We start from the raw sequence: 26,694 nt of genomic DNA on the forward strand, positions 1-26,694 counted from the left end.
GTTAGTTAACAAAGGATATAAAAACTTTAAAAAAAAACTACACACAGCAATATTCTTATGAGGCAATACAGTTTCCTTCATCTTCATTCTTTTAACAAATTGAGAAATTGAGTGGTTGTATGGATCAGCGTGCCTTGCTTGAATCTTAAACTGTAGATGTAGGTTGAGAAGTGTGAGATAAGAGAGAATCTAGAATCAGCACAGGGAGATAAAAACAGGGGGACTCTCATCTGAGGTGATGTGAGCATGAAGAATGTATGAGGCTTGGTAACACACATTCTGTTGCCAGAGAGCAGTCAATTTATCATCCCAGTGAGTGGATCATGTTACATAGTATAATATATTCTAGATTTAGTTGACTTGAAGAAAATTAATGACCACATCCTGCTGGAGACAATGAACCATCAAGTCAAGTCCATTTCTATGGGTATGTACATGTAAGACTGGCAAATTGTGATATCATCCTTTGTAGCAGTGAAAAAAAAAAGCATGATGACTAGTATAACACTGTCATTATTTCAGTCATTGTGCAATGTATAAAACCCTTCATGTGTATTCATTTAACATTTTTCAAAGCAAATGAAGACAAAAGCTATACTACCACATGAACAGCTGTACTCACTGGATCTGTCAACATTGACCTTGCATGTGAGATTGAGGCGAAGACAGCAAAGAGGTTGAAGAGAAGTCCATGGATGATTGTGTACGGCCGGATGCCAGCCGGCAGTAAGAGCACCACATTGACGGCAAATTGGCCATAGCCAATCAGGAGATAGGTCATTACAGCACAGATGATACCACATGGGTCCTATATGGAACCAGAAGAAGAAGAAATGGATATTGGTTATCATCACTATGACTACTACATCACTAGGCCACTGGGAACAAGTACTATAATTGTCTGACACTACCTACTCAACTAAATGGATAATTGATTTAAAGCTTATTAATCATTTAGGTTACCTGGGAATTCTGTCAAAAAGAAAATTACAAAAGCTCAGCAATTAATTAGATATAAACAAGTGACACTGGGACTATAGGGCAAAGATCATACTTCAGGTTGTACAATGTATTATCTCAGTCTTGTTTCCTTTACTGAAGTACCACAAGAGAAATGATGGAATGTGATACACCTGGTATTCAAACCATCTAGGTGATAGCATAGAGAATTTACACTAAGCAGTCACTGTGAACGAAGAAAAAAAAACAGTTTATCAAATCATTATACCTGGGCCACCTGGAGAAAATTCTACAATATCCATCAAACAACTAACCAGTATGAGTGTAACACTGTCATACAAACTCTCAATACTACAGAGCAGTGGCTATGGCTACTCAACGATAGAAATGCCACCCACACACACTTCTCAGTGTGTCACATGACCTACAGCAAGCAAGAGAGCTTGGGGGATTTCACATCTAAGCCTGATAGCAGGGAGAGCTGAGCTCTTTAATGGTCATGTGTAGACATACAGGCTTATCAGTGAAAACAAAGGGAATATCCCTCCATGGTGAGATTGGATTTCACTTTGTGCACAGCAGTCAGCACTAACACAAGGCTTGAATAATATACTGTGTATGTTCAGATAACTCTAATTGGCCATAACACTTTGACTAAAACTATTTCGAGTTCAATGAGTCACAAAATGTGTAACAAAATATCAAATTCACTTCACTTCACTACCAAAAATCATGTTTTATCAGTAATACTGATCCTGATATCACATAAAAATGACCAGTGCAAGCCACCAACACTCATCATAATGGGTCAGTGAGGGACGGTCTGTTTTGGAAGAAACATTACAAATACACACACATTATCTTCAGCTTGTTGAATATTTGGTCAATCCTAATACTCTTCTTTCATAATCATTTAACTCTTGCTGGAAAAAAGCCATAACTACACTCAATATAAGCAATTCAGTTAATGAAACTACAATGGATCTCACACTTTTATTTCAATTACAACAAAGATGAAGAAAGCAATTATGATAAAAAATTGCTTCTTCACATCACGTTTACGGATGAATGAAATCTCTGTACTACAACAATTAAAAAAAATCCAGCTTCTTCCAATCTTTACACTTGCCTTGGTAGCTTTTGTACATTACTGGGGACTTTTTCAAGCATGCTGATTGTCAGTTTTTATGAGTGATATCTTTCCCAAACTGATTACAGTTTTCTGCATCATTTCATCATTATATCTGTCACATCCAACATAATGTGAATCAATAAGTGATATGAATTATTCTATGTATGAATGAATTCTACCAGAGTCACTGCATATGCTACAAGTCCTCACTGTGGAGATCATGAATACTGTATTGGATGCTTCCCAATCATTTTAATACAGGTACCGGTAAACACCACTACAATATTCAAAAGCACACACCATCATCAGTTTTTGTTATCTTGTTCAAACTCGTACCATAAACAATACCACAATCAGAAAAGAAAAGTTGACTTTCTTGTGCTATCTTAAAAGATTGAATGGTCAGTTTCTCTGATTGGGTTTTTGGCTCACTTGTTACTTATGAGTATAACATGCACACAGCTTGGGTTTATGTTTCCTTAGGTATGTATGCTGATAGATTTCATTGTGACATAAATAAATTCTCCGGATCAACTCTATAGCCTAAAATCAGGATGTTTAAAGAATTAGGCCAACTTTGGGACCCACTCATTTCCAATATCAGTTGCATGTGAGTCGAGTCTCAGGAACTAGTACATGTCTATCACACTCTGTGTATAGGTACGTGACTTTACTGCACACAAACACTTCATTTCAACTTTGAATGCAGACAATTAACAAATATTTCATCAGCCCACCAACCCATCATGCAATTTATGGACAAATGACTGTTCCTCAGTTGAATAGATATTGTCAGAACAAGGGAATCCATCAAATAGAATACAGCATCATGAACTTTAGCTGTTTGCAATGAAAGCTGCAGAAGTGTACCAGTCCATCAAACCATGGGACCAGGAAGATTTGGTGAAGAAGCAATAGTGAGTACCCGGTATCCTCTGATGACAGCAGTATTGTGGATCTGAATGGAAAGCTAGCGACACATACCACTGATTTGAAGCGCTTCAGATAATATCATACACTGATGTATATCTCACTGTGAGTGTAGATATTATGGACTGCTCAGAGACTCAAGCTGAACCTACAAATCATGTATTATGCCTTTGGTGTGTGCCTCTACTTAACTTTATACAAACACAGACTGGTACAAAACTTCTACAAACAGTAGCTTCATATACTACAGTAGTTTGTACACAGTCCACAAACCTAGCTAAACACTTAAGTACAAAAAAAAAAGTTTGTAAGCAAGAAATTATCATCCCACAATCTGTCACCTTTGCTTAGCCACACATGTACAGTATAACGGTGTTAATATAGCAAGAAATTATCATCCCATCATCTGTTGCCTTTCCCTTTGGAATGCTACAGTATTAGCAAAGATTGTATTTATAGATATGTAATGGTACAGTTTTGTATGCACGGAGGTCACCTCCCTGGTATATGATAGAGCCACATTCATTTCAGCTCTGCTATTAAAATTACAATAGTCACCTGTATTGTTTTCTCCAGGTTGTTGTATGATTTTAGCAAGCAACGCAATACACTGATTGTTACCTACATAATGCTATTAGGAACAGTGATGTTATGAAAGTGACAATTCCTTTTGGTTTTTTATCTTCTTCTTCTTTTCTTTCTTTTCTTTTTTTTTTGTGCTTATTTTACAAGTAATCATCTTATAGCACTTGTACTTGAAGGGAAAAAATATATACAGAGCTCTAAAACCAAACAACACTACACATCTTATTATGATTAGTGTTATACACTCTGTAAGTTGAGCTTTCTGACTGTCATGTCCATTATTGCAATAAAGTTGAGGCTGGTAAGTGTCTTACACTTTTCTCTTAAATAATTTTACGTTCACTACGCTTTGTTCCCTTATGATGACTGCACTGTACTACAACCAATATTTCCATTTAAATGATACTGAAAGAGAAAGAAAATAAGTGAAAGAACTAGAGCAAAAAATTGCTAGGTGAAATTATGTGTAACTATCAAGAAGATTTCTTTTTTTCCAAGAAAATAATTTCTGATAATAAAACAGTACTGAAAGCTCAAGAAAATTTAACTCAGATATGAACACCTGTAAGGTGCAAACCTGACTATTAATTGGAGATCTGCCTTGTATCACCAAGGAAACTAACACCTGTCGCCAAAGGGCATCCTTCCCTTCTTTTCTTTTTCTCACTCATTTCCTTTCACTGCGACTTGACAGTGTTGTCCTTCGGTGATTGCTGACTGATAATTGCTTGCCATGGGCTAAACATTTTGTTCTGACTGTGAAACACATTATGTGCCAAAATAACATGCTGATGGTAAATTATTCCCTCTGCATATTAATTATAATCATACAGAATCTATAGACAAAAATAAAAACACCCATGCAGCACTTATAACATTGTGGACAACAATTCTACTAGCATCAAGTCTTGCAAATATAACATATGTCCCTCAGTGCACTGACCATCCTGCCCAGAAACTAATCCCAGCATGGTGGATTCATGAAAGTTGATCACTAGTAAACATGGATTCCATACTAAGATTGGTATCTACTGACAAATTCTCCTCATATTCCTGTTTACCAGTACACTCTCAGCTATCATCTCTCTTCCAGCATCCTTGAGTCTGTCACCTCTCTCACATCCACTGGGTTTTTTTCTGCTGTTTGTGGCAGCCAGTCATTTCAAGCAGAGCTCCATTACTGCCAGGAGGAAAGTCAACCTCAAAAATTGATCAAATACTTGAAACATTTTTCAGAAAATGAAGGAATGGATCAGATAACTTGAAACCCAAGCCTAGGCTGCCATCAATGGCTGAAATACATGGGTCTTTCTCTATCTTTCTTTCACCTGTCCTCAGCACTGAATCCCACTCGGACAAATCCCCTTGAGCATGTTCTTGTTTGGTTCTAATTTTGTTTTTTTTCCCTCAAACTGCCACTGCTCAGGCAAGAGACAGTAGCTCAGATGGCAGGTTGGATGACAAGGGTCCTGCATCATGACACAGTTGCCATAGTTACTGCCCACTGTGAATTACAGTGAAGGGAACTGGGCAAATGGTACACTTGTATATGGGCTAACAAGGTCAGTCAGAACTCACTAATGGACGAAGCATGCCAGACCACATATTCCTACACCCTAGACTTCATCTCTATGATGATATCTCACATCCCCTTTCTCCCTCTCTCTCTCTCTCTCTCTCTCTCCCTCTCCTTCTTAGACTTTCCTTCTTTCTTTCTCGCTCTCTCTCTCTCTCTCTCTCTCTCTTTCTTTTGTTCTATCACTACCATACTCCCTGAGCTTTTATCTGTACCATATACATGTACATAGATCATTCTGTGCTGCCGTATATTGCAGATCTTAGCTTATATAATCTGTTTGTTGTTGGGTTTGTGTTTTTTCAATTGTGGAGGCATGCATCTTATTCCTAAGAAAAATTAATACTTGTGTACAGTCATCCAGAATTATTCCATGAAGCTGCCATACTTCAGTTCCTTTCAATACTTGTCTCAAAATTGATTACTAATATCAAAAAAAAAAAGAAAAAAAAAAAAATATATATATATATATATATATATATACAGCGTGTCCCAGAAAAAACGAAACCGAGTTTCCTTGCAACTTTTTATGACTGAAATTGTACATTTTCTTTTAGAGATATACATCAATGGAAAGATAAACTTTTCTTCTTTCATTTGATGTACAACTTAATGTTCATTGTTCATGCATGACTGAGTTAGAACAACAAACAGTGGTGCTATCAAATTTTCATTTGCACGCACAAATGGTGACTTTAAGTGAATATTTCAGACTTTTAAGGCTACGTTTTCGAAAAAACAAAGTTCATAACCTAAATATCTATATTTTCTTCTTTCCTTTGAGATCTTATGCATCAAATATGAATAACCCATGCTTGAGGGAAATGTGCATGAAAACATGCTTCATTTCTACCGATTCTATAAACGGATAGTCGAAAACAAGCATTCAGCTCTCCCGACTTAGCATTAGACAATGGGCTCACCTGCGCCATTGAATTCACACAAAACAATGGCAGTGCTACAGTGAATGTTGTTCGGGAGGGGGGGTATTTACAGAGAATGCTGTATGAGACAGAAAGCCCTTTGTTGTCATTTATTTAGAATAAGCTATGAAACTTAACCAATAATTGAAGACTAATACCGTGTGTATTCTCAGGCTGCATGCAGTCCAATGGCTATGGAAAATCAACCTTACAACAGTGGTAGTGTACACAGTTTGATGATTTTGTATACCTCAAACTTATCTCACTGTTTTCATTCCTCTCTTCATTTCTCTCACAGGTGGTTCATCCTCCATCACTGACAGAGTTTTAAAGTTTTTGAAGGGGGAGGCAAAGCAGGAAGGGGGGGGTACATCACCTTTTTAATCACTGAACCTGCGCTTCTAACATTTAAAAGGTACAAGTGCAGGGCTCAAAGTCATCTTCTGTTTTTGTTTTTGTTTTTGTTTTTGTTTTTGTTTTTTGAGGGGGAAGGCTACGAAGGTTTTTTCGGTCGGTTACTCCCCTCCCCCTTCAACACTCCTCTGATGAACACCCTTTGCTCTGTGGTTTGCTGCATGGTCAGGCAAGCTCACGATCATGTGCTAATTTACGACCTTATTCCGAACCGTTTGCAACATTCCCTTTACCCCCTCCCTTCATGTTTGTGTAAATTCAATGAAGCATGAAGGCCATTGTTATCTGTCAAGTCGGGCAGGCATCGGGAAAGCTACCTGGCTCCTTATTCACTATCCATCTTTCTGGGTAAAATGGAAGCATATTTTCAAATGAAGTTTTCTCGAGCAAGCGTGGAGTAGTTTTTACGCATGAGATGTCATATGAAAGGAAAAAGAATGGATATTAAGGCTATGGTTTTATTTTTTGCAAAAAAATTGCTGGAAAAATCTGAAAAACTTACTCAAAGTTGCCATTTGCTCGTGCAAATGAAAATTTAGTAGCACTACTGTCTATTGTTCTAACTCAGACATGCATGAATTATGAACAATGAGTTATGCATCAAATGAAAAAAGAGATGTATATCTTTCCAATCATACATATCTCATAAAGCAAATATATGATTATGATCGCAAAGAATTGCAATGAATCTCGGTTTCCTTTTTTCTGGGACACGCTATATATATATATATATATATATATATATATATATATATATGTATACATATAACATATATGACTCATGTTTATGGCTCTGAGGATTGAATAAAACTTGTAGGATAAGAGAATTCATTGATTGCTTTGATTAATCAGAGCATATAATACCCATATTTGATACTTAAATCAGCTATATCCATATATAACTCTAGCTCCTATTATTACACTCATACAAGGCTAGGATATTTCTGCGATTATATCTCTATTACCTTGTTCTTTCTCGCGTCATTTTTTTCCCACTCTCTTGACATACTTCTGACGAGATCGCTGTCTCTGCTGAACGTTTTTGTCTGTTCTGTTCTCTTCTTTTACTGTTATGTTAGTTTTGTCTCATTTTGTCTCGTCTCGTAGTCAACTCTCCGTTGTACTGCTACTCCTATTTCAGTCCCGTTTCATGTTTATTTGTATGTATATCTGCCTGTTTTTGTTGATCTCTCTTTCTAGTGGGCTTCCAGACTTTTTTTTTTGCTCTCAACTGATGTTTTTCTTGTGAGGGGCCCACATCCTACAAACTTTGTCTTTTTAGTGGGTCCCTCCATTTTTCAAATTTTGCATAATTGTTTACTTACTTCTAATCACTAGAGTTTTATGATGATGTATAATTATCATAAGGTGCTAATATCATTGTACATTCTTTTCATTCTACATAGTTTTACGCACCTTATTTTCTGTTACCCAAAAAATTAATGTCTATATGTTCTTGTCGAAAAATGAAATAGAACATTGAATTGAATTGAATTGAATTGAATTGAATTGAATATGAATCTTATATGTGGCATTTTCATACAACCTGGGATACAGGACAAAATCTGGAAAGCACACAACACGGAATTAGCTATTCTTTTGTTAGTTTTCCAACCATTATTGTAGCACCATCCAATCATAACTTTCCTCTATGTACAGCATAACATGTCATCTGTACTTTTCACTGCATCAGTAAGACAGACTATCTCATTCTTCAATTTTTATTCTTCTTGGAAAGTAAACTTGAATCTTTGCCAGTGAATTTGCTGATAAACTGCTGGTATTTATTCTTAAAAGTACATGGTAGCTGGCACTTCATGATGTGGGCATCACAGACAATTTATGTAACTCTCATACAGTACGGCAGGGTCTTCTGGAGGAGCAGTGGCAGCACTGAAGAGTCTACCCTGGATAAGGAAGACTTTATTAGATCATCATAATTATTATCATTATGAAGCATGGAGCCAGCCTATATAATAACTTACAAGGCATTTCAGTTTCAAGTAAATAGACTCAGACATTCCTAAACAAAACTGACTACAAATTTGTACTTCACACTTCATATTTCACACCTGATTGTATGCCAGTCAAACCAATGGGTTGTGTACACTGTACCCATTGGCATGATACATCAGCATGGGTGAGCTAGAAATTGGATTATGAATATTTAATCAAGAAGAAACTCTTTGCATACTCAATACTTGTACATGTTTGGATAAATATTTCATACAGATATTCATCTCTTGCCTCAATTGAACGTGACGCCAGCGGCTATTGCGGATACCAGCTTCAACTGACCGCTCTAGTGTCATAATTTAAAGGAAGGAAGAGACAGCAACCCCATAAACACTGCACCAGTGGAGAGTGCCTATTTATCATCGTCTGACAGCAACCGACCAAATTAAAATGAAACGGCCTTCCAGATTGTCACGCGACACATTCAGATTTCTAACAACACACACATCACCCTTTGCTAGCACCAGCAGAATTTGACGGGAGTAATGTGGGAAATGGAGCCAAATGTAATGCCTTTCCCTCTAGGAAACAGACTTGAACTGGCATTCTTTACAATTTTTGTCATTTTATCAGGAAGAGAGTGATGTTGCTTTACAGCAGACAGTGAGAAGAAATAATTACATATCAACAGACAAACAGATAGACAGACAAAGGAGACAGAGACATACAAGAAAACAAACTACAAATACACAAGCAATGTAAAACAGTCTGAGACTTAGAGTAGAGTATACCAATAAATGATTCAAGAGTGCTTGATCACTCTCCTATTCATACTGATAGCTTAGAAAGGTCAAGAGTTTGTGAAGGATGAGGCTAAGGCTGCAAGTCACCTATTTCCAGAATAAAGCTCGTTCTACATACATGTACTTCTTTTTCTCATGATGAAACAATATTCCTCTTTGATTTATTATGTCATACATTCACTAGAAATACACGGGGTGTAAAAAGCACATATGTATGTACAGTAAGCAGCCTTGAGAGCTTCTGCCTCAATACTCCAATCCAATGGAACAGAGAGGGCTAGCTGGCATCACCATGTACCACTGAGGATCAAATCTCTCTTCATACTATTGTATCTTGGTTAAAAATTCAGAACAGTCTATCTTGTTTTAATGCCCTATTAGACTCTAAACATTTCAAAAAAGAATCTCTGCTTTGAAAAACTAACAATTCATTAAAAAAAAAAAACATGTTTGTATTGAACTATCACAGTATATTTTTAGTTACTGCAAGACATCTTAAATCCAATACTCTTAAAATTACAAGATTTAGGAAACTACATGACTTGATATGTGTCACTAGTGTTCATTTAATGATTATAGACGGGCAAGTCCAAGGTAAGGTCCCCTCAGAAGGCAAAATTTCATCTTTGCTCAATATTGACATATTTGGTATCATTTTGAAGCTTATGAGTTGAAGTTTTGATTTCCATGGAGGAAAAAATGATATTATGTAAATTTATGCAAATTTCAAGGGCTTCATTTGCATAAATGTAAAACACAGCGTTACGTATGGGACATTTATAAAAATTCATATTTATTCAAAGGAAAGAAAATTATATTTGATTAATATGTGGACATGAGAAGTTCATCAAATAGTTTAACTTGGTATGAAAATTTAGGGATTATGCAAATGATTATGCAAATTAGCTCGTGTCCTATCATGAGATGTCCCATACGTAACAAAATGAGGTCATTTTTTTAGGTTTTTTCTGAAATTGCTAAGGTTATTTGAATGCCCTTTTGGAAAGTTCTAATTTATTGTTTAGAGAAATTAAATACCATAGAAAAAAGAAAAAACAGTGAAAGATATATTTTTTATTAGGCATTGAAATAATGTTATGTATGGGACAAATGCGTTACGTATGGGACATCCTCATATATATTGCATGTATAATGCATGTAGCTGGCTGGGAAGGTCTCTCAGTAGACAAATGGTCAGTCATCCAGAAGAAAGCATCCCAACTTTATAGCTACTTTTTGAGCTATAGACACTTGAAACAATACATGTACTTGACTGAACAATTTTCAGAAAGGGGGAGGGGAAGATGGCAAAATACACATATGAAAATCAGCATTAAAGGGATGGTATAGATTTTGTAGAAATGGGGATTTAGATTTCAACATTTTATGAGATGACTGGAAACCAATAATATGAATTACTAAAGAGCATACAATTCTAAGACTAGAGGAATTCAAAGTTAATTTGATGGAGCCACTGAAAAAACAAAGTAAAATGATTTTTTTTTATTGCAAGTGATACACAAATTGTCATTATTCAGTTTTCAATAGTAGCCACAACAAAATTCATGGGTATACATACTGAGGTGTGACTCAAATCAATGACCCGACTGCTAGACAAACATCATACATCTACTCGATTACTGGAATTCCACGCATCAGGTATTGCTTATCTATTAAAATTAATATTTCTTGTGTCAAGTTGTTTTTTATTGAAACTTAATGGCAAACTGCCCCTCATCAATGGAAGTAAATACTTTAAAATATTCAATTTTTTAGTAGTAACTATCCTGACAAAACTAGGGCATACATACTCAGGTTGGTCATAAAAAATATAGAATATGATTGAATATGATAATGATGGTAAATATTTGGGGGATATTGTTCCCTTGACAATCTGGATCAGTATTTGAGTAATTTCAACTGATTCCACCTCAATAATTATGCAAAAAATTTGTTTATGGGTATTTCGCAAAATAATTTTGCAAAATACCCATAAACATGGTTCTCCACACACTAAACAAATGGGGGACAAAGGGCATGCATACTCAGGTTGGTCATAAAAATATAAAAATATGATTGAATATGACTATGATGGTTAATATTTGGGGAATATTGTTTCCTTGACAATTTGGATCAGTATTTGAGTAGTTTCAACTGATTTTACTTCAATAATTATGCAAAATACCCATAAACATGGTTCTCCACACACTAAATGAATGGGGGACAAAGTGTCCCATACGTAACTGTCCCATACGTAACACGTCATGTCTGTCTTTAATTAGAACCTGTAATTAGAGCTTTTTGCCTGATGACATGAAACTTACCTTTGATAATCTTGAGTGTTGTGACTTTCATCACAGTGAGTTACAAGTTGTAGAATGAAATACTTTCAGAGAGTCTTGAGGTTGAAAAAAATGTTCAAAAAAACAAAATTTTTCTGGTCCCATACGTAACGGCACATATTTTCTCTTCTAGAATATAATTGTCAAGGTCATTTTTCTCAATTTTTTCTATGATTATACTTCTCCTAGATATCAATCACCATGATAAAGTTCAATATGATCAAAGGCCATCAACACTATTTTTCAGGTCATAAAAGTCTCTGAATGTCCCATACGTAACGCGCGTGTTATCTTGGACTTGCCCAGACAATGCTGTTGACCTTGAGTTCATATATCCACAAGTACAACTTGTATTAATAGCATTTTTTCAATTCATAATAATGGTAAACAATAAATGGTTTTAAAAAAGATGGCTCACAAGGAATGCTTTATGTAAGCAGCATGCAGCCTGCATACAGACCTGACCACTAGCGACCAAAACGTAAACTTGCATTTATGCAATCCATTGGATTCTCCACTCTTGCAATGTGGCAAGTCTCAATTAAAGAGGGACTTTAGGCTGGGTTCACATAGAAGTATACGGTATTCGCTATTCGCTATTCGCTATTTTCTATACGCTATACGGGCATGGCGGGTCACATGTAGCATGCATGTCCTACTTTGATATTCTTTTGGCGCTTATACCTGAAGTTAATTTCTGTAAAACAAAAGAAAAGAATTTTTTTCTACATAACTTATTGATATTCAAAAATAAACGTGTTTTGGACTAACTTAAAGCAGAGAAATCACCTCTGTAGATTATTGAACTTCTATAAATATAATATAACTTTTAATGATTTTTTAATGGGGTTAGTTCAGTCAGTCGATCGAGATGGGGTTATTTGAGCCATATGATTTTACACACTAAAAACAAAAATTGTATTTATTTTTGGGGGTGGGTTGGATGGTGGGGTGGGGATGGGGCTGGGGGTGGGGTGGGGGAGGGGGAATGATTGGAAATACTGTAGTTCTGTTTCCAAATATCTATTTTAACATTTCAAACATGTATCAGCCTAATTGATTTTATCTGTTATTCATATTTTTGCTTTGATGACATCATTTTTTATGGTGGGGGGGGGGGGTAGCGTAATTCTACTACCCCATCCCAGCTCTGTGAACTCATAGCAAAAGTGAAATAATAAGGAAATCATTTTATAAACAATATTTTCTTGGATTAAATCTATTTCCACATTATTTTCAACTTATTATGAGAATAATTAAGTAATTAATTAAATATTCCAATGAAATGAGTACCAAGAAATCATATAATTTATAACTTACCTCATCTAACCAAAGCACACATTCAAAACACCAGCTGCCACACCCGAACAGGATGGTATACGCTGCACGAAAATCAAACAAGCACGATTCCCACTATACTATACTATACTATACTATATGCAGCTATACAGCATTTTCGAATAGTGCCCTCTTATGTGACCCGGTATTAGGAAATCCTATTGTTCGATTGAAGCTATTCGCGTGCCCTCAAAAACGTGCACCGTATACCCAAATAGTATACTCCTATGTGAACCCAGCCTTGCAATAATGCTGTCTACAGATGCCTTTTATCACCCTTAATGAATAATGGACATCAAACAGTCATTCGCACTTTGTATCAAACTCCTTGAGTTACTAATTCAGGTATCCTTATGAATTTAAACCAATTTTTCTTCTGCAAAATGGATTAGCATAATATAACATTAGTTTACCATCTGCAGATGAAACAAAAACCCAGCATTTGTGCTTCAAAATAGTTTTAAAATGGGAGTTAGGGATAGAAACAACCAATGTAAAAATTTGAATCAGTATAATGGATGGTAAGAATTGTTGAATAATACAAAATGTGAACAATAGTTATGTTTCCAGACTAAACCATCTACAGTTATGGTTTATTGAGGAAAAACAGTGATATCCTTATTTTTTGGATTTATTGTAAAAATTTTATATGGCAGGACGTTTTGTGATACAACTGACCTACACATGTACGCATTAAATATGACATTTTGAATTATTTCTTAAATCACTGCTCCCAAAGGTAAACAGGACCTTTAATACACCAAATACATTGAAAAGTGAGATGCTGAAAGTCTAGACATGTCAAAAATATCTACAATTGGGTCCTCAAGGTGGTAAATGACATATTGCATGTAATTTTCAAAAGATTACTGTACATAACATATACAACACAAGTCTAATTTTTCACGTATCGAGACTTCCCAACGAATTCGCAAGTGGATAAATACACGATTGTGGTGTACAGTATTGAATGGAGAATTGTATGTGTGCATGTCACATTCATGTCTGGATCAGAGTTCACATTTTTACATTCACAAATAGCACCCGACTCGCGAAATTCACGAAAATAAAATCCTCCTGAAATATTATGCATTAGTAGTTGGTGACAAACATCTCATGGCAGCAAACTGTGCAAGATTCTATGCCCAGAATATATCTCTGAAATCTGCTGGAACCTTTGTGTGTGTGAGTGTGTGTGTGTGTGTGTGCTAATAAAAGCACGCACAAAACAAGCATGCATCGCATTTAATACCCCCGTCACACTAGAGGCGGAATGAGCCAGAATGGCGTTGGAATGAAAATTCTTCCTGCATTCCTGCATATTCGAAGTGCATTCTAAAAATTCTGACGACATTCTGAGTGCATTCCGAACATTCGGGCCCATTCTTGTGGCCAGCCCGAATGTTTTACCCAGGCTTAAAACATTCGAGGAGCATTCGAAGTGGAGAAATATTGATCTCCATTCGAAGGGTGTTCTAATTGGACTCTGATTGCATTCTAAATATTTGTACGGCATTCTAAATATTCCTACGGTATTCTAACAGCATTTGAAACATTCTGACCTCATTTGAGGGAGAATCGGAATGGTGTTGCACCTCAAATTCTGCCAAAATATCTCAAATGCTCAAATGCTCATACAAACAAGTTAAATACTGGTTGGTGAAAAGGTTAGAGTAAAGATTAGAGTTAGGGTTAGGCTTGGAGTTAGAGTTTGGGTTAGGGTTAGGATTAGGTTCAGGATTAGGAGTAGGGTTAGGGCAGGGAGGTTGTTCCACCTCCCTTGTTAGGGTCACGGGAAGGGTCTGGGGTAATTGCCCAGGGGGTAATTGGTCTAGACACTCTCTTTCAAGGAGGTCTTGCTGGAGGACAGCAATCTGTAGCAAAGCAACATGGTCCAAGGATGATCGGGTTGAAACTGCATGGTGAAAATCACCATTTTATACGCTATTGGAGACCATTCCGGCGGCATTCTTGACACACATGGGACATTCGTGTTGCATTCTAAGTACATTCTAAGTGTATTCTAATTTTTCGGGCTGCATTCTGTTTGAATTCATGAACATTCGGAGTATGTTTGGTAGCCATTCCAGGAACGTTCTGACCGCATTCGAAATGAGTTTGTACTGCATTCAAGGCGCTTTCCGACCATCAGACTTCGGGCAGCAATCGAACCGCGCTTGTGCGGCATTCGAAGTGCTTTCTAAAATTTCTGGCCGCATTCTAACAACATTCAGAATATTCCTACACCGTTCCAAGTACATTCAAGCAGCATTCGAGAGCTGATTCATTCGGAATGTGCAAGAATGATTCGAGAAGGATTCGAAGTGCATTCCAAGTATTCGAACAGCATTCCCTACCAAGCTGTTAGAATTTGAATTTTTCTCCCGAATGTGGCGCGAATTTTGAAAATCCTTAATTCCGGCTGGTTCTGCTTGATTCGTGCTGATTCCGAATTAGTGTGACGGGGGTATAACAGTCTGATCAAAAATCACAAATGATCACATCATGCTACTGATGGACCTTGGACAAACAGCAGAATGTCCGTCATCCACAGACAAATATCATATAGTATGGAAACAACATGTTGTTTCTTATCTCTTTATTGCTGAATTCAGTAGATTAAACAGCTGGCACACTGGTGCATGCCACACTTGCAAAAGATAGAGAAGTTTAAGATCGCGATTTGTAAGATCTCAATCTTTTGCAGTGTGACCGCAAACTTCCTGAGAAACTTTGTGCGAAACTTCTCACAAAACTTCCCAATCAAACTTGTAGGGATATTACCCCAACCCTGTCTAACTTCTCAATCTTTTGCCAGTGTGATGGCTTGAAACTTAAACTTCGCAAAGTCTGTCACGTGACCAGTCCACCACCTGTTTGCAGGCTGTGCCTCAGAAGTGCGCATCATTGTGATGTACAGTGGACTCCCGTTATAATGAAATAATGAAGTCCTCGGGACCGACAGTTTTCTTTCGTTATATCAATATTTTGTCATAACCAAACAAATAAACAATAAACAACATAGAGCCGATTATGTTGTGGCCTGAATTTTTACTTCGTTGTAACCGGAATTCATTATAACCGTGTTCTTTATAACGGGAGTGCACTGAACAGGTGTGCATTGTTACATCACAATCACCAGCTGTCAGACGGCGCGCTCTTTCTTCTTTTTTGCGCTCACACTCTAGTGGTCCAAACTTCTTGATCCAAAGATCGAGAAGTTTGGCTGCCAATGAGAATGGACGACAAAAGATGGCAAGACTTTGTGATCTTAAACTTCTTAATCTTTTGCCAGTGTGATCACAGCTAGTGATCATGTTGCATAGAACACAGACATAAAACAGTATTGATGACAATGCTTTAAGTCAATGTAGTCTTTACCTTGATAAACCAGGACCTGTCTAGTCGTAGAGCCTTTGTCAAACCACAGCACCTACAACACTTGTTACTGGTCCTGGCTCTCATGACGGCAGCCCGCTCCACATCATCACTGATGGCACTGGAGCCTGGATGTAATGGCTCTAATCTCAAACTCATCCTGCTGGTGTGTGATCTCAATCTCTTCACTTGGACTGTTCTGAAGTGGTATGAACAAAAACAGGGGAATGTTTGTAACAGCAGACAATTCTCACAGTGATAAACATGACAGAAATTGTTTTGTATGAGACATCATCTTGGACTCGGTCAGTCACTTCAAATCAGTCAAAAAAATATTGGTATTTTTTGCATGAAAAACAGATAAGAAACAAAATGATTGAAAGAACACTGCCAAATTATTATTTCTTTACATGATCTGGAAAACATTTAGAGGTTGATTGTTGGCATATTTTTATGGTGTATTTGGGATGATGTATGAAAAAGTTTGCCAACAACCAGTCTAACATTTATTCTAAATTTGTGTAGTTTTCTGAAATATTCTTGGTGTGTACGTAGTATTTCACTGCTTTTACTGAAAGTAACTTAGACTTTGAGATAAACACATGATAGAGTATTCCAACACATTCACTAGCATCTGAAATGTTTGTCTAGAGGAAGAGAGGTGATGGGTGAAATCATATTCAACAGAAACTAGTCTAATCCTTCACTCATGTTGATGTGGCAAATAGAGTGAGAATTGAGAAGAGTGAACAATGCAACCACAATCTCCTTTCGAGGGTAAAATCTAGATTGTTTGCATAGACACTGCTCTCTCCTGGTACCCCACACTCAAGGTGTACATAACACCTGGATACAACTGCCCTTGTAGCAGGCTGCACACCTGTACTGCACTTGCACACCCATGTACATGTATGCAATACTGCCATCAGCCCCCTCCCCCCCCCCCCCCCACCACCACTGTGAGGGTGGACAGGATTGTCTGCATGCACTCGCATTTCCTGAACACACCGTGACCTGATTCCACAGCGATCTGGCAAACTTTTGTGGTAACAGAAATCCAATTATTCCCAGTTTACCCTTCTCCTTATTTTCATCTGTAACCAGATATGATTGGGAAGGCAAGGATGTTACAAGAAAAATATGAGCGGAAGTAGTGAGCGAGGAAGGGAAAGGAGAAGGGGAAAGCAGATCTCAAGCCTCGAGGATCCTAATTTATGAATCTTACCCTCAAGACTTGATTTTACACTGCAGGTGTTTGATTTAACCCTTTGCATTCTAAACCATGTGCCAATCATTGTTGCTGATTCAAACCAAAAAGTCAATATTATAAAGTATAATCAGTTTATTTCCTTTCCCAAGAAATTTCAATTATTTCTGGCCGGCTGTTATTTATCAATCCAGGCATATCTTTGGATTGTTTCTAATTTATTTCCTCATTTCAGCAACTTCAAAGAATTTGTGGCCTAAAAAATTTTGAAATTTTCAGATAAATATTTGGTGACCTATAACCTTGACCTTCAATCTGTCATTTCTGGTTCTTAATTTTTTTCTCTTATTCTCATCTGTCTTACCAGATTTTATTCTAACAAAGCATATTAGCTGACATTGTGGTTTGAAAATTGCATTCTTACTTACATTTTAGTGAAGTTTGGCCCTGCCCTATAACCTACTGTATCACCTCTCCCCTGTTTAAGAAGTTAATTGGCAATTTACTTTAAGTCTGTCCATCAATTTACATAACACAACACATTACCACGAGACACTTCAAGCTGAAGCAATGGCTGTAAATTACAATTTTTGGCAAAGGTACTGTGAACTTTGACATGACTTTGGCCTGACTTTTACCACTCATTTTAGGTTAATAATTATCTATCAAAATCTACATCCAATTTCTCCAACAAAATTATGTAACCCTGATAACCTGAAAGAAAATGGCTGTAAAAGACCATTTGGGGCCAAAGTTTCTTCACATTTGACCATCTTTTTCAATTCTCGCTATCGCCAATGACGTAAAAAGTACCCGGATGTGGCTTTTTCGTCAAGATTTAGGGCACTTGGTAGCAAGGGCACTTCCGGCGCGGGGCATAATTTGCACAACGCTAGCGTGCGCGTACGTGTACCTTACCTATAGCGCAGCGCCGACCACAGATACTAGTACAGTGGGCCAATAGGCCGCTGTACCGCCCGAGCCAGCGAGTGGCCAGGCCTGTCATACTCGTACACTGTAGTCCCCGCCGGCGGCCGGCCTTGCATTAGCATGCACCATAGACAGAAAGATCCGTCTGTCCGGAGGACTCTTTTATATTTTGCCATTAACGCTGTCCTCCGTAGACGGAGGGGATCGGTGAAGCCAGACGCAGTCTTCGCGGACCATTCCCCGACGAACAGATACAGACCGATCTTTCGGTCAACATGCACCACTGCACGCAGCGCATAAGCTAATTACATAACACATACCGGTACGGCGTACTGCTTGATCATGCGATCGATGTGCACATCACAGATCAGTCATCTCTGCATACGCTGAAAATATGCTGGAAAATATTCACCCACCTGGATATACAGTATATCGTCATGGAATGCCCATCTTTTTTTTTTATTTGTTCTCTGTCGAAATGTCACGAACACAATCGGGAACGAACAGTGATCTCGAACTTATCCTGTGTCCGAAGCAATTTCTTCCAAGTAAGTACGTACAATGTACGTAGGCACTAGGCCTACTACCTAGTGCTACTATAATACTACCACTACTAGTAAGTCGCGCGTGCACGTACTGCGCTGTGGAGTCACCCGCAAACTTCACCCGCAAACTTCACCCACGCGGCCACGTCACGTCTCGCATGCCAGTAAGGGTCCTATTTCTGCAGATTTTTTTCATTTATTGTCGTGCGAACAACACATGGCAGCTTCGCAGCAACAACCAATAGTCGTATTAACAGCAATTTCTTAAGAATGGAGAAATTTCAAATCATATTAAAGTTGTAATTTAAGTCGAGAAAACCGGAAGTACACGTAGAATACAGTCGGTTGTGTGTGTAAATAGCATTAGTCACGTATCACGCGCGTACGAACGGAAGTGACTTTGCTACCGGACTATCCCATAATGCACCATAAATGACGCTTAAATGAACATCCGGGTACTTTTTACGTCATTGGCGATAGCGAGAATTCAATTCAATTCAATTCAATCATAGTTTATTTCCAATCAACGAAAATCAAAAAACATAGTACAAAAAGCCTTTGACCATAAGGTTTTTTGCTCCAACCTACACATATACAAAGCACATAGACACCTTCTGAAGCACTGGACTGTGTGAAAGCCCACAGAACAGTCACTTATTTGTTTGTTCGTCTGTTTGTTTGCTTGTTGTTTTTCCAGTCTTGATAACAACATCTGGGACAGATGGACATGACAGATAGAAAGACAACTCTAAAACACAATGTCCTAAGGACCCTTTAGGGCAGATCTTCAAAAAGAAAATAATTAAATCGGATATTCATGAAGTGCGGTTAGTTTCTGTAGGATTTATAAAACCAGAAATCTACCAATACTCATTATCTCTTTACATCATAGAGAAACTGTAAATTCAATCCTCATTCAATATAATGTGCACTTGGAAATAAGTATTTACTGCACAATGCTTTGTCAAATAATCTAGGTATTGCATACATGAACTGTCACAAATGAACATCTTCAAACAGTAATTGGTTGCCTGACCAAAGAAGTAATGTATCTCCATGAGAAGACTGTATGGCAATTTTACCTTCTGAGTTTATTCACTACCGCGTAATTTACGCAGGACGACAGGTACAGTAAGCAGGACATTTTCACGCAATTTCATGCTCTGTGATACAAGAACATAGTCATACAAACAGGCAGACATTTTGAATGATTTTTTTTTGGTCAACATGCTTTTTGATTTTTCCAAAATGATAAGGAAATAAACAAATATCACTAGTGTAATAAAGCTAGAGCACTCGCCCGGGGGACCCAATCGAGCACATGTATCCCCCGAACCCCCCCCCCCCATACCCCATTTGGATGATTTTTTTAGGCTAAACTGTAAATTTTCTCCTGATCAAGGTGACCTTTGACCCTGTAAAAGGTGGAACAGTGGGGGCAGCAGTTATCAATATGTAAAGGTGTCTAGATTTGACTATACAGTCCGACCTCGATTATCCGGCCTCCTTTTATCCGGAAATCTCTATTATCCGGACACGTTCACGCAGTGAAGGACTTTTTTTTTTCATCCAAAAATTGAGAAAAAACAGTGACTTTAAACTCAATAAAAATTTCTACAAAACTCACACGATTTACCTACAATACTCCCGACAGAACTAACATAAATTCACACCACATTATCATTGTAAAAGTAAGGGAAGTTGCACAGGCTAGCATAGATTACACCACTGTCGCGGGGTACGCTACACGGCGCTACATGTACCTGCAGGCCTAGCTGCCAGTGCACTGGGACGGCAGCTTGGACGGCAGCTATACATTAACATTGTGTTTCCCATATCCGGCCAATTCGCTAAATCCGGATGAGTGCCAGTCCCGACATGGCCAGATAATCGAGGTCGAACTGTAATATGTTTACATACCAAATTTGAAAAAAAAAAATCAGTCAAGAAACACAGCCAGGATCGTACACACAAGCAGACCCTGAAATATTTACCGCTTCATGTATAAAGACGGAACAAGCGAGTGCGCCACCGCCAAAAACAATAGGCATCTTCATTTCGCTATAATGCACCTTTTTGCCAAATTTGAAGAAAATCTGATAAGAAATGTGGCTGATAGAGCGCACAAAAGAAATGTGACATGGCATCACACTGAGGGCGCCGTAACCACAAACTGTTGTGTCCTTCATGTAGAATGACCACCCATACACCTCCTTAGCAAGTTAATAAAATCTGTTGAGTAACAATCAAGTTATTGCATAAATAAGCACTTTAGCAAATTTTGACATGATCAGGGTGACCTTTGACCCTGTAAAAGGTGGAACAGTGAGGGCATCATTATCAATAGGTATAGGTGTATAGATTTGACTATGATACATTTACATTCCAAATTTGAAAAAAATCGGTCAAGAAACAAGGCCAGCATCGCACACAAAAGCAGACCCTGTTAAATTTACCTTTTCATGTATAAAGACGGAACAAGCACGGGCACCATCACCAAAAACAATAGGCGTCTTCATTTTACCATACTAAGTAATACACCTTCACCATAATATACCTTCCTGCCAAATTTGAAGATGATCTAAGAAGAACTGCAGCCAGTAAGCTTTCACAAGAAAATCTCTGCGGCGGATGCGGCAGCGGCAGCGCAACGAGGCCAAATCCATAGTATCTTCCGAACTCTGTTCGGGGGATACAATAACACAAACACACAATAGCATATTAAAGGTGCATGGTCCCGGTGTTTTAGTCAAATGCGTACGCGGGCGCACGGCGCATGTTTCCTATAGAGACCTACGTACGCTATCGACTCCTCTTTAGCGCTTACGCTGTGGCCCACTTCCCCTAGTCCGAAGAAGTCCGATTCACTGTTAGTCAGTGGTCCGATCACAGTTTGGCTCATGATTCGGCCGAGGGGGATGACAGTTTCAGCAAACTTCTTTTGTGATGTCATAATAAGAAGCACATATGCACGCACCCTGGCATTACTACAGACTGCGCGATGCGCAGAGAAGACAACGAAGGCAACGTTACTTAGCAACACCTACGCACTTTACTCTTGTTGACAGCTCAACTTCGGTAATCTTCGTATCAAGGCTAACAGTGATCGGCAGTATCATCAACAGCGCCCTCTACACTACCGGGACTATGCACCTTTAAAGGGATAATATAGTATTGGTGTAGATGAGGATTGGGCTTTTAACTTTTTGCAAGATATCAAGAAACCGTCTATGAAATAGTACAGAGCATTCCATTCTAAGAGGAATTCAAAGTTTATTTTATGAAAATCGGTTTTGGATGGCCGAGACATCAAAAAACAAAGTAAAAGAAAGCGATCATAATAAAAGGTGGGTCCAACCTTTTATTAGGATTGCTCAGTTTTGGGTATCCCGGCCATTTCAAAACCTATTTTCATCAAATAAACGTTGAATCCCTCTTTGCTCTTTCATACATCTGTATTTCATACATTCTAGGTTTCTTATTCTTTCACACACAAATGTTAGAAACCTGAAGTTAGATGTCAACCAAAACTATACGATCCCTTTAATGTCTATATATTGATCATTCATCATACATGTATTGATATTTTGCATACAAAAGATGTTACCTGCAACAATGCTGATGTTCCACACAACATATGAATAGGAGCAGAAATATCTGGCAACTAATTTTACTTCGGTAATGAGACCAAACACCGATAAATATTGTTTTCCACATACTGAACAAATATGGGACAACAGGACCAAATGTTGACACATAACTTGTATATCTAACAAAATGTCCAACAAGTATGTGTTTCTAATTATTAAAGCCAGTTAAAAAGTGTAATCAGGGCTTTTTGCTTTGCACAGGGCTCAACATTAGCGATGGCCCAGGGCCACAAAAATTGGTGTCAGGCCACCAAATTTCCAAAAAAAAAGGTTAACATTTGGTGACCAGATCAGTCAACTAAAATTCAAAATGAAATTTGGTGTAAAATTTTCATTTTATTTTAGGCCACAATATTTCTTTTTAAGGCCACCAAAATTTTGAATTCCACTTTTAGTGGGCTGAGCCGGCCACCAGAGGAAAATGTTAATCTCAAGACCTGCCTAACAACATGAAATTTACCTTTGATGAACTAGAATTTTTTTAATTTTATCACACTGAGTTAAAACTTTTTAGATAACCTCAATACTTTTACAGAGGATTCTTAACTCGGGGGAAAAAAAAAATCCTTCATTTTTTTTTTCTGGTTCCATACCTAACAGCACATATTTTCTCTTGCAAAATATGATTTTCAAGGTAATTTTTCACCATTTTTTTATATATTTCTATTAAAGAATCACATCTTAATCACCATGATGATGTTCACTGTGAATCCCTTAACACTGGTTTCAGATCATAATGAGCCTCTGTGATATGCTTGATACAACTTGTATCTCAGATTGCCCTTCAAGTGCGACAAGTAAAATGAAGCAAACATTGAAGTGCACGCAAATCTTCACTACATTTCATATACATGTACCTCCCTAGAAATTAAATCATGTAAAACAAATTGTAATTGTATGTACTACATATCATGTGTAATGCAGTTGTTCACTTGTAATTACTTAGCTTTGAATACAGAAAAGGGTATTAGAGCTTCAAAAGGTCAATCAAAAACAATGAAGTGTTATTATATGCTTTTCATGCTACTTTATGTTTGTATCAACCACTCGGAGTGTTAAAAATTTACTGTAGGCACTGACATCATCATATAGTTGCTTAATACAAAATAATCTATAAAGACATAATATCGTAAAATTCCATTCACAAATCTATTTCTAAAGAATATTTTACCATGCTGTGTTGTTTGACTTTTAAAACTTTTTTCACTTGATAACTTTGTCCAACTCAATTATTTTGCTAACCTTCCCCATTTTAACACCAGATTCACTTTATCTCTTTATCTCTATCTACAATGTATCTATCTATCTTCTATGTCTGTCTCTCCATCCCATTTTTTTTTTTTACAAACTGACCTTTGCAGTACAAAATTGTAAAGATGTACACAGGAATCCATCCCAAATACATTGTATCTATACAGTGAAAGCAGCAATATCAGTATAACACATGGACAATTTGTTCAAAAGTTGTGAATTGTAAACACTTCTACTCTGTAACTGAATCCATATGCTACTGTACATTTTGTAAATTATGGCTGGATAAGAAAGCTACCGCTACTCATGAATGATGTCATAAAAGTAGCTCAAATGGTATAAAAATATAAAGAGAACTCCACATATTTCTAATTCTTCAACATACAATGTATGAGCACCTGACTTACCTCCAAAAGAAGGCTGGGAAAATATTGCCCTCGGCTTACATCAGTAATAAGTCAAGCGATTGTGTACAATCATGAAACAATATCCGAGTATAGATTTTATGAGAAAGTACAGTCTATAGAACAAACACTTTATTCATTTGCTTACTTAGAGTCAAAAACAAAGGAGCAAGTAAACAGAGAAAGGATTTCAAGCCTATTGTATTGTATGTTCTTTAGGGCAAGTCCAAACCATTTGATCTCTCATGACTGAAAATACAAATTGGTTCGAATAAGACAGCTTGGTATCAATAAAAAGCCAAGATGTACGATGTTAAAGTACATGAATTTTGATTTATAAGAAGAAAGTTGCTTGTGCATGACCAGTAATAAATAAATACATTTGCATAAATAAAATATTGGGGTTCACAATGTATATGAAGAGGTTCACAGAGTAGCTAAACATTCCCCAAAGAAACAGGGTAAATTTGTCTAAACTATCCATGTCACTCTTCAATCTTATTGGCATGACAAAGCCATCACTCTGTGTTCTCACAAATCTCTGGTATGGTATCTCTACTTAGTACTACACATCGACCACCCTTTTTTAAACCGTCCATGTAGTTTTGGCGCACAGAACGCTTAGTACGCACTGCACTGCGCGCAGAGCACATAAAAATGTATTGGCTTTGACTGTTGATGAGGATGTGTGGGAAAATGCAAAAATTCACTTTTCATTAATGGTTTAAATCAAGGACAAAATTTCGAATGAATATTTTAACCGAATCGTAATGTAATGTCAATGCATTTTCTAAAAAGCTTCGTACAACACGGTGTTCAATACAACTCGGTTTGTGTGCATCGTCAATACAAAAACAGCGGTCGATCTACAAAAGGAGCGGCACCGCGGGGAGCTGAAAAGAGGCCACTCAAGTTCGACGGCGATATTTTTGCACTGCAACTTCGAATTGAAAAGGGAACAACGGCATTTGATAGTGCTGGATTTTCTTAATCACGTAGGTCAAGTTTTTACGTGAATTTCAGTGTTAAATATTCTTATCAAGCAAATAAAAATTAGGCGGTCGATGAGTAGTAGGACCGACCATACTCTGCTGATTCTAATATTTCTAGGATGTGTATCTACGTCATTGCATTTCATTTCATACTAGACTAGAATCTAAATAAATAGTAAATTTAATAAAAGGAGGTTTATCTGGGTGGAAAACTTACATAATTAATTACATACACAACTCGCCTAACTTCCAGAAGTTCCATGCTGCTTGGTTCTCTACTGCGTGACTCGTACAACTATCAACAATCCAATTCCAGATTGGAAATTTATCTCACTAGATTATAGGCTATAAGAGTAATGTAAATTTATTGTGATTTGTCTGTTGTGTAGCACACAGCAACAAAGCTAACTATATGTTAGACAGAAAAATCCGTCTGTCCGGAGGAACTTTTTATCATTTTTGATATTTACGGCTCTCCTCTGCCCTCTGGGATTCCGTGAAGCCAAACGGAAACGTAGTCTCCGCGCCCGCGGAACATCAATACCCGACGTCCGACAAGAATCACACGATACAGACAGATGCTGCTGGAGGTTGAAAACCGACATACAGAACAGTAAGTATGTGGGACTACAGCGAGCAGGAAGCGATACGAACTCAGACATACTCAGTTCATAGTTGTTTCCGCAGAATAAGGCTGAAAATAATAAGTTAATACTTACCATCCACATAGAATTTCAAATGGCAGTAAGTCACACATTAACAGCACACAGGTCACGAAGTCCTGATATTCATCCACAGTGGCGTGTAGGAATGGAATTCCGGAGTAGCACGTCTGGCCTTCGCAATTCGTGTACTCAACTGGAATAAACTTTTGCGTGTTGGCGATTCCTAAAAATAACATCAGCATCATCGTTGAATCGCACCACCGCTACTACCCCTCGACCTGCCGATAGCGCGTCGCATCGGCACGTTCCACACACTCGCGCGGGCGCGCCGCGGCGTGGCATTCCTCGAAGTTGAAGAGGGGTGGTTATGTTCGGCTAAACACTGCTAAAGTAAAAGGAAATTATAGGCTTTTTTATGGAGTGCACAGCACCTGCTTTGAAACTATCTCAACTACATGTATGATGGGCCTACTTCTTTCCAAGTGCAAGAGTTTCACCATACTTTCTTCTTTTTTAGCTTTTTCCTTTTTTCTTTTTTTTTCTTTTTTTTTTTTTTTGGGGGGGGGGAGGGGGCTGTTGATGTTTGAATAATCAGTTATCTATTTTTAGAATTCTGAAAATGCTAAAGCCTTGTAAGGGAGGGGTACTATCCCCCCCCCCCCCATTCCTGATAAATTTTCAAATAATTTGACAGAAAATTAGAAAACTGCACA

General features: G+C 37.6%; 1 protein-coding gene across 1 annotated transcript in view; it reads right to left on the reverse strand.

Annotated features, from left to right (window-relative positions):
• The window catches only part of LOC139717172 (palmitoyltransferase ZDHHC3-like), a 75,158-nt gene extending 48,991 nt beyond the window's left edge, over positions 1-26,167 (reverse strand). Inside the window, exons 1-3 of the mRNA XM_071628673.1 lie at positions 26,036-26,167; positions 16,341-16,536; positions 623-808 (exon numbers count right to left, since the gene is read on the reverse strand). Coding sequence (XP_071484774.1) covers positions 623-808; positions 16,341-16,496 — 342 coding nt within the window. The 5' untranslated portion in view covers positions 16,497-16,536; positions 26,036-26,167. The remainder of the gene's footprint in view (positions 1-622; positions 809-16,340; positions 16,537-26,035) is intronic.
• Positions 26,168-26,694: the final 527 nt, after the last annotated feature.

This window comes from Diadema antillarum, unplaced genomic scaffold (assembly GCF_040938485.1).
Source record: "Diadema antillarum isolate AM-2024a unplaced genomic scaffold, OU_Dant_1.0 scf00000072, whole genome shotgun sequence".
NCBI lineage: Eukaryota > Metazoa > Echinodermata > Echinoidea > Diadematoida > Diadematidae > Diadema > Diadema antillarum.